Source organism: Galleria mellonella, unplaced genomic scaffold, assembly GCF_026898425.1.
Source record: "Galleria mellonella isolate WM207_F2 unplaced genomic scaffold, CSIRO_AGI_GalMel_v1 utg19, whole genome shotgun sequence".
NCBI lineage: Eukaryota > Metazoa > Arthropoda > Insecta > Lepidoptera > Pyralidae > Galleria > Galleria mellonella.
This window is the reverse complement of record NW_026442028.1, coordinates 3,495,200-3,511,545: the sequence shown is the minus strand read 5'-3', so window position 1 is coordinate 3,511,545 and position 16,346 is coordinate 3,495,200. Positions and strand designations below refer to the sequence as shown.

General features: G+C 32.7%; 1 protein-coding gene and 1 long non-coding RNA gene across 3 annotated transcripts in view; one reads left to right on the top strand and one right to left on the bottom strand.

Moving 5' to 3' along the window:
* Positions 1-16,346, bottom strand: part of LOC113519961 (facilitated trehalose transporter Tret1) — a 67,153-nt gene that overhangs the window by 38,140 nt on the left and 12,667 nt on the right. Inside the window, exon 1 of one of the 2 annotated variants that reach the window (XM_052894048.1) lies at positions 11,919-12,060. The exons of the other annotated variant lie outside the window; for it this stretch is intronic. Coding sequence (XP_052750008.1) covers positions 11,919-12,029 — 111 coding nt within the window. The 5' untranslated portion in view covers positions 12,030-12,060. Of the gene's footprint in view, positions 1-11,918; positions 12,061-16,346 lie in introns of those variants that run through there. 2 annotated transcript variants of the gene reach the window in all.
* The window catches only part of LOC128200482 (uncharacterized), a 34,668-nt gene continuing 20,415 nt past the window's right edge, over positions 2,094-16,346 (top strand). The window contains exon 1 of the long non-coding RNA XR_008252735.1: positions 2,094-2,158. This is a non-coding gene — a long non-coding RNA (uncharacterized LOC128200482). The remainder of the gene's footprint in view (positions 2,159-16,346) is intronic.

The window sequence follows — 16,346 nt, the reverse complement described above, 5'->3', positions numbered from 1 at the left end:
TTATTATAATAAGTATATATTCTTATTATTATCGTAATATCCAATTGTTCTCTGTGAAATAATGTAACGACATCAAAAGCGAAGTCACTGGATGCAACTGTCACAGGATTTTACTTTGTGGCGAAATATAAGGATGACATATGAATAGAATAGTACCTAATAAATCATCTTTATTCAAATAGACTTATTTACAAAGTCTTAAATTGTTATTTCTTATGATTCTAAATGTCGTTATGATTCCCATAAAAAATGTATAATACTTTAAATTTTATAAGTATCACAGTACTTATAAAATTTTTAAGCGATGCAACACAAAAAAAAAAAACAAGACAAATCCAGTTATTTTAATTTGAAACTAACTACTGAACCGATTTTAATAAGATGTCAAATAAAGATGTCAAGCTGTAAGTATATCCTTTCTGATAAAAAAAGTCCAAATCGGTTTACAACTGACGGAGTTATGAGGTAACAAACGTAAAAAGAATATAACTGCATAGAGAACTTTTTTTTTATTATACAACTTAGAATGGCAAACAAGCTAACGGTCCACCTGATAGAAAGTGGTAACCGTCGCCTATAGACATGAGCAGTACTATGGACATAACAGAGTATACTGTTTCGCCCATGATACCTGTCATGCGTTGCCATTCCTGAAGACTCGGGTGTTATTCCTCTGTACCCAGTAAATTCACGCCATATCCCACCCTTCAAACCGAAATACAGCCATGTAAACACAGCTGCTTCACGGTTGAAACGCGAATGGGACAATCGACTTTTGTACAAAGTCTCCCTCTGGTGACCTTCTTTTTGAAAAATATATAAAAAAGGTCTACGTTGTGGACATCATAGTAGGTAGTTTTACTGTTACGGAGGTTTAATATTTGCTCCGGATCTAAATTTAAGTATAATTTACACGATCAATAATAACATCATGTTTTAGGTAGGTATCATCACACTATATTTACCGAATCATTTAACATTTGTTGCAGGAACAAGATATTTGTTAGTAACATTTTGTCAAAACTAATATTACATGATTATGCTAAATTATGCCACAGATATAAACTACTATATATACATAGATTTTTTTTTCTTAATGGGTAATAATGGTATGGTAACCCCGTCTGCGCTATCGGTATACGCTAGATACGAATTCAACTAGAATTAGCCACGACGGTTTCCAGGGGGAACCACGTGGAGGTCGACCTGACAAGGTGTATTGCTAGTAATGGGACTATTTGATCCCATTACTAACAATCCCTTCCCCCGCCCTCCATATACATAGATTACCTATTTTAAGGTATGTATACAGTGAAGTTTTATAAATAATAATGTATCAATCTTTTTTTTTAATATTATTACCTAATACTTATTCAAATTTATTTTTAATTCTTTAATATAAATGTAGAATTAAATTTGATTGATACCTCTTAGCGCCATAATGGCTTTTTTTGTATGAAGATTTTTTTAACTTCACTTTTCAGTGAAATTTTACAAACATTTATACTAAATGTTTGTAAAATTACCGTCCGCCATTGTATACTAAATCATTTACTAGTATTTAATCTGAGTTATGTACAATAAAGATTTTTACAATACAATACATTTCCTTACATACAAACTTTGTCCTGACAATTGAAAACAAATAAGAAATTAGTCAAATAGTGAAACATTCTAAAGCGATGTCCTTACATATATTCGGCAATTGGTTTTTATTTTTTATGCAACTTAGAATGGTAAACAAACTGACGGCCCACCTGATGGAAAGTGGTAACCGTCGCCTATAGACATGAGCGGTACCATGGACATAACAAATTATACTGTTTCGCCCATGATACCCCCATGCGTTGCCATTCCTGAGGACTCAAACACCTAAACAAACAAGTAATGTAGTTAACGAATGAATCAGAAAGTATAATAGCTGTTAGGTACTTCACGCCTAGTTTCTTTAACTAAGTACGTATTTAAGTTTGTAGGAAAACACGTTAGGCTCAAAAGATAAAAGAAATACTTACCAAATGAGTAATTGTATATTATTAACTGATAGGTGCCTCATTTATATGTACCTATATGTATTTGACAAATAAATATTAAAAGCGTTTCTTAGGAGCGTTCATAATTATTTTAACTTACCGAAGTGTGACAACGTCGCAATTAGGTAAGTAACTATGTGTCAATTTTCAAAAACAATTTATTAATTTTCAATATTTCTGACTTAAATTATGTACTTAGATAGAGTCTCGAACTACAAAAATGAATCAACGTTTCGTCACTCTTTTTTTTTGTGTTATAAATATGTTTTTAATGTTATATGTATTTACGCACGCAATAAATCTTAACATATCTATATTTAATTATTTAATAAAATTTATAAGACAAAATAAATATAGAAGTTATAAAGAAATCATTCATAATTATTTATTTTGTAAAAATTGTATGAAAAAATTGAACCACTTTTCTCGCAGCATTTGTATGGAGGCACTTTATCTAAAAATTGTATTTGAAAAATTCCAAAAAAAATATTAAGTAATTGCAAAATTTTTAATAGTGAATTATATTTAACACATTATGTAATAAATGTTTTAATTTGCTAACGAAGCGGCATTTTTTTTTTAAATAACCACTAAAAACATTGAAAAAATTACAAACTGTTTTTAAAAATTGACAGTTAATTGTAACATTGACATACTCATCTAAGGTATGAACGTACTCTAATGAGTTAATAAATATACGAGTACCACGAAAAGAATGCCAGGCATATAAATAAACCGTATCTTACTGGCAATATACAAATACATATATGCTTTGCATAAAAGAAAAAAAATCGTGAATACAAATATATACACTTACACACACTGATAAATATGAGATGTCTCGTAGACCCAATACAATACAAATGTATAAATTTAAATTTAGAACGTGGCATACATATTAAAACGTTTTTTGCTTCGCTATGATAAATGTTACCAAACTTAAATGGCCCCAAAATTAATATCAACACGGGAACACTATAATCACAAAAAAGAATTGTGAATATTCCTAAAAACATTTTTTTTTTATAAATCGTCTAATGGTAAACGTTCACCATAAACTATGGACACCTGCAATACTACTTAATATATCTTTTTTGAAAAACCCCTTAGAATTCGTAAAAAAAGATTGTGATAAAATAAAAAACTTATTTTGAATGTTGCTTAAAAATTGGCGTTTTACAATCGACCAATGTTACTAATGCAAACGAACTTTTGAATTGACATATTTAAATATATTTATTTTTTTATATTTTTCATCATAATAACCGGCTCAAAACAAGCTTCGTAATTACATAACATTTGATTGAATTATAATGCTTCAAGTCATTAAATACCTATTATGAATTTAGTTATTTATTAAACCAAGTTTCGTCGTGTTTTTGACATTCTATGCCGGATCACACGGCAATATAACATTAGTATAGACGACTTTACTTCAAAGAAAAAAATTTAAACGTACATAATTTCCCCTATTACAATACAAATGTGAAGGTCGCAAGGTTGGCGTGTTAGTTATTAATTACCTATCTGTGAGTTTGTATTTGGATAAAGGGAAATTTACCACATATTTGACGTAAATACAGTGATGGTTATTAAATAAAAAAAGTTCTTACTTCACTCAAAAATGTTATGTGACGATTACACGACTTTACTTGTTCTGTATACCATCATGATCATTTCAGCCATTATTCGTCCACTGCTGGATATAAGCTTCCCCCATAGACTGCCATAAAGAACGGTCCTGAGCCTCCTGCATCCACTGACTTCCTGCAATGCATTTCAGGTCGTCATTCCATCAAGACTACCTCCCAGGTAGTCTTACACTGCGTTTGCCTTTCTTCCCTTTCCTTTACTTTTCCTTACCTTTCTTCCCCATCGTTTATCGGTTCTTCGAGCTATATAACCATATATATATATATATATATATATATATATATATATATATATATATATATATATATATATATATATATATATATATATATATATATGAGAAATTCAAAGAGGCAAATATTCTCACCGTTGCTTCTCAATTTATATATTCAAATATTCTATATGTTCATAAAAATCTTGACTTATTTCCAAAAAACAGCAATATTCATAATATTAATACTAGATTTAAAGACAAACTTGCTGTCCCCAAGTATCGTTTAGAAAAAGTTAATAGGTCTTTTATGGGAATATATAAAAATTTACATATATATATATATATATATATATATATATATATATATATATAATGACGAGTGTATGGCAATAGTTGTTCATGCACTGAATTTTCATTTAATGTTAGACATAGACACCTATATAAATATACATTGTAAATAAACTGGCTTAAAAAAAAAAAAGTAATTCAATTGAGTTTCTTGCCAGTTCTTCTCAATTGGATCTATATACCGAACTGGACGGTAGGGTAAATATAAAATTATAATGTAAAAATAACGTTCATATATATATATATATATATATATATATATATATATATATATATATATATATATATATATATATATATATATATATATATATATATATATATATATATATATATATATATATATATACTTATTATTAGCGATCCACCCCGACTGAAGAAGAGAATAATCTCTTCTAACTTTAAAATTCAAACTTAATTCTACAGGAACATCGGGTGGAATATCTGAAATTGAATCACCAATTACACCACGCCCACGGTTTTTCAAAATGAAATACACCATTCAAAATTTACAAAAACCATAGGTTTATCGGAGCGAAACTAACTTATAGATAACGAGCGTCTATTTTTATCAAACAAATGATCCTCTTTGTTGGAGACCTTGACTGAAGTATAATCAGAATACTTTTAAATTGAATGGATCCAAATTGAATTGATCTTTTTTTATACCTTTACTTACGTACAATAGGTATATCACGTAGTCTGTGACGATGATTCATTGATATCTATAACTGGGGTGAAAAGAATTGTTAATGATGGGGTATGAAAGTTCCATTGCCAATATGAATTGATTTATTGCTATTTTTTTTTGATGGGTGAAAATGGAATGGTAACCCCGCCTGCGCTAACGGGATACGCTGGCGGAGCACCAGTGAAGGGTGATAGATGAGAATGAAAACAGGCCAGTTAGCCCATCATGATGAATTTATCAGGAATTAACCATGATAGTTTCCAGGGAGAACCGTGAGCAGGTAGACCTGGTTGGGTATATTGCTAGCAATGGGATTCTCAGTCTCCATTACTAACAATCCCTTTCCTCCCGGTTTATTACTATTATCTGAGTCCTTGCTTGTTACTACGACTAACCAATTTGGCAATATACCCCTATTGGGTCAACCTCCACGCGGTCTCCTCTGGAAACCATCGTGCTGAACTCCAGGTGTATTCATCATGATGGGCTAACTGACCTGCCCTTTCATTCTCGCCTATCATACGTTTCTAGTGCCCCGCCAGTATATACCGTTGGCGTGGATGGGACGCCATTCCATTGTCAACCATTAAAAAAACATAAACCAAATTTCAACAGTGGTAAAGAGATTATATAGATTTAACAGCTCCATTGCTATATATCCTATAAGGACGGCCTCCACGCGGTTTCCCCCTGAAAATCATCGTGGTTACTTGTTGAATTGTTCATGATGATTCTGACTGCTTGGCTTGAATTGACCTGCCTTCTTCCCCGCCTGCCATCCTTCACTGGTGCCCGCTAGCTAGCCTAGCATATTCGGATAGCGCAGGCGGGGTTACCATTCCCTCTTCAACCATTAAAAAAAACATATAACAAACTTTCTTTGTAATTTAAATTTAAAGATAAATATTAAAATTTAAATAAGATATAATTAGTTATATATAAACTTAAGTTTCTCTAGTTCTTTTTGTTTGAAAAATGTCACAATATTGTACACCGCTCTACCCGCTGACATTGATGCTCCTTTCCACTTTTTTTTTTTATTGGATGAAAATGGTACGGTAACCCCGCCCGCGCTAACGGGATACGCTGGCGGAGCACCAGTGAAGGGTGATAGATGAGAATGAAAACAGGCCAGTTAGCCCATCATGATGAATTCATCAGGAATTAACCATGATAGTTTCCAGGGGGAACCGCGAGGAGGTCGACCTGGTTGGGTATATTGCTAGCAATGGGATTCTCAGTGTCCATTACTAACAATCCGTTTCCTCCCCACTCCTTTCCACTTTAGGTGTTACTGGAAGAAAACTCTTTTAAGAGTTAATCTCGCCTTTGTACATTTGATTACCTCTGTCATATTTTTGTGTATAACTAGCAAGTAATAAAGTATTAAATAAAATAAATAAAGAGCACAACTGTTTAAATGTTTAATACAAAGAGACGAACATAAATTACCATTTTGGAAATTTACTGGCTGTGTCATTAGTATTTATAATACGACTGCCTTTATTGTTATTAACCGACTTCAAATAGTAGGTTCTCGATTCGCTTGTATTTTTTTTATGTTTATTACCTCATAACTTCGTCTTGTTGTACATAAACTAATTTGGAAAAATCTTTTTTTATCTGAAAGGAAATACAGATTGGATTCGTAGAAACTTTTATAAAATCGGTTCAGTTTTTAAATTAAACTTTGTTTTGTCAAAATTGAAGTCGGATTTTGTTTTTTGTGGAACACAATTTTAAATTATCATTCCGTTATGTTTAATTTACCTATTTAAAAAATTGGCGTCGCATGATTCATCGAAATAGTTTCGTCTATGGCACGTTTTTATGTTCCACGCTGTTCATGGGTGGAAACAAAATAATTAGATAGATAGATAGACAAACTTTTTACTTGAGCCATTTATGACACACGTAAAATTTACAAATGAGTTTATACAATAAAATTATTAACACTTTTCAAAATATATAACAAAAGATAAAATATGAAAATATGGTTTCGCCATGTGTGTCGCAGTGACCCAAATTAATTATAGTGTTGATATTGTTTATCAATACCGAGAATTTGTCATTTGAAGTTTTTAGACTTTTATTTTGAAAATTAAAATTAAATTATTATTATTATTTTGTTAGCCTGTTAATCGATCATTGCTGAACCTAGGCCTTTCCCATAAGAAAAGTTTAGCCGGTAGTTGCCACGCTTGGCAGGCGGTTTGTCAACCGCAGTTAGGCTTTGGTCATATTTTAAAAGGGACACTGCTGTTCATCCCTTTACGAAAAAGAAGGGGTGGCTCATTCTATGCCAGAACCAAACGGCGTTAAATTTTAGGCAAAAATTAAATGTAATGTAGAAATTTAATATGAACCATGCCCACCTCAGGATGAAAGAAGAATTTTCAACTATGCGCAAAGACGTGTTTGATAACACATATGCACCTTTTTCGAGGAACCGTATCGTCACACTCATGGAAAACAATCCTTCATACATTCTATTGATACAATTGCATGGTGACATTTATTTTTATTATTTCTTTATTCATTAGTACATACATATAAATATAATGTGTACATGGCGGACTTAATGCTAAAAGTATTCTCTCCCAGTTAACCATAGGGAAGTGTCAGAATACTCGAATGCGGTACTACTAATTATTGATATACATACATACTACAATTACATATATAAAAAAAATAAATTTATATGAATAACAAATATACTTACACATATATGATATATACTATATTATACAAGAAATTGAGAATAATATAAAGCACTTACTGCTCAGGTAAAGATAAGAAGTGAGCGTGAACGCTTTTTATGAAAGACGGTTTATTCTTACAATTTTAAATAAATCGTGCTGATTTACATTCAAGTCACAAATATTTTTATGATGCGGTATTAATTCGGCGTAATAAAAATGTAGTCTCTTTTCCTGGTAGAGACTGCCTCCTGCTCAACATTATACCTTGGTATGTATACATTATTACATTATATTTTACAAAAACCAGTAGTATAACATTTATAATTAAGTGAAACATAGCTTATTAAAATTGCTAAATAAATAATTAAATATATAAGTAGGTAAATAGGTTATAATATTAACTAACTTCTCTACTTTTAGTATTGCCATTCTTGACAAAAAAAAATACCAGCACATAACTTACGGCAATAGGTACCTGTTATTAAAATATATGATTCTTAAACTTATTGTGTAGTAGACCTACAAATATCTTCATATCAGCTCTTACCTGCCCACTGCGGTACATAGGGGGAAAGGGATTGTTAGTAATGGAGACTGAGAATCCCATTGCTAGCAATATATCCAGCCAGATCGACTTCCTCGCGGTTCCCCCTGGAAACTATCATGATTAATTCCTGATGAATTCATCATGATGAGCTAACTGGCCTGTTTTCATCCTCATCGATCACCCTTCACTGGTGCCCCGGCAGCATATCCCATTAGCGCAGGCGAGGCTACCACTCCATTTTCATCCAATAAAAAAAAAAACTGCGGTACATAAGCTTCCCTAATCTACTTTTATCAACCTAGCTTTGCTAATCTAGCGGAAGATGCTCAGACGCAATGCTCACACTAATATAAATAAGTAGTTACTAAGAATAATTTACAGTTTTATGTTTTCCCTCTTAATAAAATAAAAATACTACAATACTACATATTTGTGTACTGAACTATGTTGTTTCATTTGAGATTTCAAGAAGTATGTTATTGGTAGGTAGCACAGGGTTTCGTCAGTAAACAGTAGATCTTAAGTCAAGTTTTTTTTTATGCAACTTAGAATGGCAAACAACCTGACGGCCCACCTGATGGAAAATGGTAACCGTCGCCTATAGACATGAGCGGTACCATGGACATAACAGAGTATACTGTTTCGCCCATGATACCCCCCATGCGTTGCCATTCCTGAGGACTCAGGTGTTATTCCTCTGTACCCTGTAAATTCACGCCATATCCCATCCTTCAAATCGAAACACAGCCATGCAAACACAACTGCTTCACGGTAGAAACACGAATGGGACAGAAGTACCCAAGCAACCCCTGATATATATTCTTTATATTTTAACGCGAAAACTTATAGCAATAATTTCCATCATACTTCCACAACATTCTAGAACTTTCAGAACTATTTATCGTGCATTTACATGGAAAACAAATTAAGTAGTAAAGTAGGCACTTGAAACTGGTACCGTGTGTCTAGCCGAACTAGATTAGGGCACGTTCCATTAAAATTTGTTATTAAGTGCCATTGAACCGACCGATATAAGCTAACTTGATCGTTTAAGTTACGTAATAGAAACACGACCGACTAATTTCCACGGAATCTATAAATATGTCCGATACTTAAACAACCGTGACGATTCCATCGTTACAGTTCATACTAATAATATTGTTTTTATGCGATTTTAAATCGGAGGACGTTTTAAAATTACCTGTATTTTTAGTGTTACGCGATATCTTGGACGGCTCACCTGATGGTAAGTGACTACCGCCGCCCATGATCACCCACAACACCAACGACATTGCAGGTGTGCTGCCGGCCTTTTAAAACGGAATATGCTCTTTTCTTGAAAGTTATGTTGTCGTATCGGTTCGGAAATACTGCTGCTGGAAGTTGATTCCAAAGAGTAGTAAGATATACATAATAATTTCCCATACTGTAATAAAATAAATATTAATATACTAGTTTTTACCCGCGACTTTATCTGCAAGACCGAGATATGTTTACTGACCGGGATTTCTTTTTTTTCTTATACAACTCAGAATGGGAAACAAGCTGACGGCCCACCTGATGGAAAGTGGTAACCGTCGCCTATAGACATGAGCAGTACCATGGACATAACAGAGTATACTGTTTCGCCCATGATACCCCCCATGCGTTGCCATTTCTGAGGACTCAGATGTTATTCCTCTGTACCCAATAAATTCACGCCATATCCCACCCTTCAAACTGAAACACAGCTATGCAAACACAACTGCTTCACGGTAGAAACAAGAATGGGACAGAGGTACCCAAGCAATCGACTTTTGTACAAAGTCTCCCTCTGGTAAATGATGAAAAATATACTATAACCCAGCCCAGGAATATGAAGAATAATTGTACCAAGTTTCCTTAAAATCCGAGTAGTTTTTGTAACAAACATACAGACGGACAGACAGACAGACAAAAATTTTACTGATTGCATTTTTGACATCAGTATCGATCACTAATCACCCCCTGATAGTTATTTTGGAAATATATTTCATGTACAGAATTGACCTCTCTACAGATTTATTATAAGTATAGAAGATATAAAAAAAAAATACATATATTGTACATTATATTTCTTTTCATTAGTCATATACATTTTAACTGAAACCATCAGGAGGTTGAACTAGTTTCCATTACTTAAAATTTCTTTACCCTCATAGTGATTACTTATTAAGATACCATAATGTAACAAACAAACAAATTCACTTTCACATTTTTAATAATATTAAGGATTAATATTATAACTGGCTTATAACTCGATATTTGAATTTAAATTTTAAATAATACAAATATTTGCGTAGTTTATTAATTTATGTATTGATAGTAGGTACCGGTTACGCTTCAGGGAGCGTTGTAAATAACGAGGTCAAACATTCTTGGTACTATTATTTAGGATTCTTGCTTTACCTTATAATGGTATTCCATCACTTATTGTTAAAAATTTCGTAAGCACTCTTTTTTTATACCACGAAGATATTTTAATATACCTTCATGGCATTACAGCAGCGTCCCTCTTAAAACATCGGCGTGAATTTACTGGGTACAAAGAGATACACCTGAGTCCTCAGGAATGGCAACGTATGGGGGGTATCATGGGCGAAACAGTATACTCTGTTATGTCCATGGTACTGCTCATGTCTATAGGCGACGGTTACCACTTTCCATCAGGTGGGCCGCCAGCTTGTTTGCCATTCTAAGTTGTATAAAAAAATAAAGAAAAAATGTTCAAAATCTAACTGCGGTTGCCAATCCACCTGCCAAGTATGACAACTACTGGCAAAACCTCCCAAGGAGGAAGCTTATGTTCAGCAGTGGACAGTAGAGGCTGATATAGTGATGATGATGATATCTTTATAGTATAAACTTAAGTGTAATTTAGTCAAGACATTTCGACTAGTTTCGAAACCATTCGGGACCCTTAGTCTTAGGTAGAGACTAGTAGTAGTAATTAAATTAAAATGGAATTTGATATTATTAATCTGCAGTAAGATTAGTAAAATATATTGAAGTACATTTATTAGCAAAGTATTAAAGTATTTCGACGTGCATTATACAGGTAAAACCAGGATCATTATAATCCTTTCTACTAACAAAACAGAATATTTTAAGCGATTTCAAAAAAAGGAGGTTCTCAATTGGATTTTTTTTTATAATTGTTAACTCGTGACTCTGTCAGTTGATAACCGATTTGGATGTTTTTTTTTTATCTGAAAGGTTAGTCCCATAGAAATTTCATGAAAATCGGTTCATTAATTTAGCTATTAAATGAAAATAACTGGTTTTACCACAACTGAAATCGACGTATTTTTTTGTGGACCACAATTATTCTATTACGAAATACTTTTTTTTAATTATTATTACATTTAAAAAAAGGTTGAACGTGGAGCTGAGGTTGAATTATCAAGTTTATTTGTAGGGTGATTCCATTGCTATCTATCTAATTATGTTAAAGTTGAACTCAGTTAATCGGTTGTTCAGTATAAAATTTATTAAAATTCATTACACATTTGTTGTTTTTCAACTTATTTGGAAAAATGTCACACAGTTTCACTCGAAAAACATTTCCATAAAGGTATGCTAATGACTTTGATTTCACTCCATATATACATTGAAATAACCTAACTATATCTACACTATAAAAAATTATATTAAAAAACAATATTTAGTAATATTAGTTCTATACAAACTTATATTTAAAATTTATACTTACTTTATGAAACCAATCGTTTTTCTCGGTCATAACGAATCCAGTGTTATCATAGCCACATTTTTCCTCGCTTATTTTCTCACGGCCAAACAATTTTTTATCACTGATTTCCATTGTCAAGGATATTTGAGACAAAAAACTAAACAAAAGTGTTATTAAGTACTTAATATATTTGTGTTCCTATCACTGTACATACGAGTGATGAAAACTTTAAACACCAAAGATTTAAAAAGTAAAAACGTCAAACATTCAATTCATAAGTTCGAGAAACACATTCGATGAGTTCACTTTCCCGCCAAAATGTCTGTCACAAATGACAGCCAACAGCGCGGGAAACCGTTCAGCTTGTTGCCCTGTCGTGGACTGAGGCAAACGGAGTTATTATATTCTCTTTGAACTAAGGCCATGTAGAGAGCTAATCCAAATAAAAACACGAACATTTTTAAACGGAATATTTTGGGTCTTCTACACAAATTGATGTTAATTTTTTAATTGGTTCATAACCGCATTAGTATCAACTCAAATCAGTGTTGATTTAAAGAATTTAATTTCGACAAAGTATACTAAAATATAATTTCTATATTATATATATATATATATATATATATATATATATATATATATATATATATATATATATATATATATATATATATATATATATATATATGTATACTTCTAAAACCACTAATTTATTAAAAATAACTCCAGATTTGGTATGTACAGGAACTGAAACTAAAACAATCAAGGCTGCGAAAAACACAAAATATTTTTTTACAAGTTTACTTAGCATCTAGCAACATACGAGTAGAAAAAGTGTTATTTTATCAAGTCTGTACCGAGTAATGATATTATCAAGTACTTTGAAATAAAATCAATTCATCACGCATGAAACAAAACAACTGCATTAAATGTTTATAATTGTGTATATTGTTTAATTTTATTTACACTTTATTGTATCATGGGCGACACAACTCTGTTATGTCCATGGTACTGCTCATGTCTATAGGCGACGGTTACCACTTTCCATCAGGTGGGCCGTCATTACATTGTTATAATTTACAATAAATGAAGATGTACAACAGGCGAGCTTTAACATATAAATATACATGAATATACATATAAACAACACATACATAATTTATATATACATTCACAATTGATGTATTTGATAAGTATGAGTGATTTTTTTATATATATATATCCCAGTGAATTGCAACAAATGTTAATACAACTGTGTGACTATACACATACTGATTAGTGTATGGATTTTACGGTCGGCTGCTCTTCATTAGGTCGCTCAGAAAGCGCAACGGAGACATCGTCTTCACATTGAGGAATAGGTATTGAAAATTACTTGTGAATCTTGCAAATTATTTAGAACAAGAACTCGTCTTAAACTAAACTATTAAGTTCAAAAAATTTAACTATAATATTTAACCGACAAATTCAACTCGGCTGGACAGCGTTCGGGAAACTACGTCACATCTTTTCGTCCAAAATACCTCAAAGTTTGAAGACGAAGGTCTTTAACCAGTGGATGTTGCCACTAATGACTTATAGGAGGATCAAAACATGATCAACCGATGAGGAAGAAAGGTTCTTGAGTAGTGACCCCGTACGGGCAAACGCAGTGTAGAACGACCCCCCCCTTACTAGCTGGAGCGGCGACATTAAATGCATTGCAGGGAGTCAGTGGATGCAGATGGTTCTGGAGAGTTCCTTATGGCAGTCTATGGGAGAAGCTTATATCCAGCAGGGGACGGATAATGGCTGAAATGATGATGATAAAAGTTTGTTGCTAATGGGGAATACAGTCCCATTGTTAACAATATACCTTGTCAGGTCGACCTCCACGTGATCCCCTCTGGAAACCATCGTGCTGAACTCCAGGTGTATTCATCACGATAGGCTAACTTATTTCATACTCACGTATCACCTCTCATTGGTGCTCCGCCAGTGTACGCCGATAGCACTGGCGGGGTTACCAGTTCATTAAAACAACAAAAAAAATAAAAATAAACCGACTTATAAAAACCATAACAATTCTGTTACAAAAAATGTGATAGAGACGTAACCACGCCACGCTTGTTAAGTAAAATAAAAAAAAAAACTAAACATTTTTTATTATATAAAATTGTACTTTAGTATCGAACGTTATGCTTAATATTTGAATGAGTAGTTACTTTCTAAACGGCTCATAAAACCTTGTGTACCGCCTCATATTTTTTTTTTATATCTAGGGACCAACAGTATCCCTAGTCACTAACAGTACCCCTAGTCGTATGAGCCCTCAGTGCGACGCAAATGGGATACATCGCACGCCGTCTCATATTATATTTACTTAGTTCTGCTCATCTCTATAAAATTGTACTTGCTAAAAATAAAGAGACACTAGCATAGGAATCTTCACAAAAGGAGTAAAGAGGTTTTTAGGGGTTAGCAACGCACGCGTAATGATCCTGCTAATGCAGAAGTAAATTCTCAATATATATATATATATATATATATATATATATATATATATATATATATATATATATATATATATATATATATATATATATATATATATTTCTTTTAATTACTTTTTATTTATATAAAATGCCATATAAAGTTTAGACTACAGTTGTCGTAGTCAAACTACTAGTACAGTATTGTACTATCTGAGTAAACTAATTTTGCAACCGACTTCAAAAAGGAATTCTCAATTCGATTGTAATTTTTTTATGATGATAACTTCCTAACTCCGTCAGATGTACACCAATTTTTATTTTATTTGGAAGGATATACTTACAAGTTTGGCACTATAGAAATTTTATTAAAATCGGTTCAGTAGTTTAGTCTTTAAATCAAAATAATTTATTTTATCACAATTGAAATCGGCTATTTCTTTGATTATCAACTAAGTATGACATTCAGTAAAATTTTACAAAGAGCTATGGAATTGATAGAAAATGGAGCCATCATCGATTGCATTTCGAAATAAACTAATTATAAATATGTAACAATTATTAATATAATAAATTGACAAAGATAAAAAAAAGATATGTACTAACGTTAATTTACTGTCAAAATTGTCAACTCTTCGTGTGTCAGTCAGTCAATCAAACTGTCAGTCTGCTTGATTGATAAAAAAAATAGCTTTTGTATTTTATATGAAAAAAAAATGTATTAATAAATAAACAATTACTGTGTTAAAGTATATATATTCACATATAATTGTCCATTTATGTCAAATAAAGTCATTATATATATACATAGGGAATTACGAATCAATGAGAACACTAAACAACCATTATTCATTGATAACAATATGAATGCGCCCTTATATGCACTTATTCCATCTGAAGTCATCCAAACCGGACGTGGCTCATTGTGAGGTAATAGACCATTCCATTACACCTAAATATAACTCATTGACACCGTCATTCCCCTACATTTGCGATATCAAGAGTGACCTATTAGAGTTAAATGTTATTTTCTTAAATGGACGATAATGGAATGGTACCTATCATGTCTTACAGACACCCCGTCGTAGTTGGAATCATTCTGTCATGAATCATATGTGACTATGAAGTGAAATCAGTTTTTTTTTTAATGGGAGATAATGGAGTGGTTACTATTTATTTATTACATCCACTGGGTGAGCCTTACAGTCTTCCAATACGCTCACCCAGGAAAGCATGAATACAATAACATATAAAAAGGAATATTACACAAAAATATTAAACAAAAAATAATATAAAAAGATTTAACTGAAACAAAAAACGTCTGAACACAAATACTCTGTGGTCACTCGACGAAACTCCAGCAAGTTGGAGGCAAATACATCCAATTGCGGATACTGGCTCAAAATATCATCGAGTAGTTTCAATACAAGAGATAGGGGAGCCTGCTTAGCGTACTCTGTTCTTCATAATGGAACATCGAATAAGTTAATAACAATATTGTGTGGATAGAGTGGTAATCAGACGGGGCACCAGTAAGAGATGATAAATGAGGATGAAAGCAGGTCAGTTAGCCCAGCGTGACGAATTCAACAAGAATTGTTCACAATGGTCTCCAGGGGGAACCACGTGGAGGTCGACCTAATAGGGTATATTATTAGCAATGGGGCTGGCAAACTCCATTGCTAAGAATCCTTTTTCCCCCAGTCAAGTCAATTAGTCCTGAATTCCTGATGGATGATGATATTTTAATTAGATGACATAACCTCGTCTGTGCTACGGTATACGCTGGCGGGGCACCAGTGAGGAATGATAGGTGTGAATAAAATGGCAGGTCAGTTGACCCATCGTGATGAATACACCTTTTTTTTACAACACAGGGGACAAACGAGCATGCGGCTCACCTAATGGTAAGTGACTATCGCCGCCCATGGTCACCCACAACACCTACGGCATTGCAGGTGTGCTGCCAGCCTTTTAA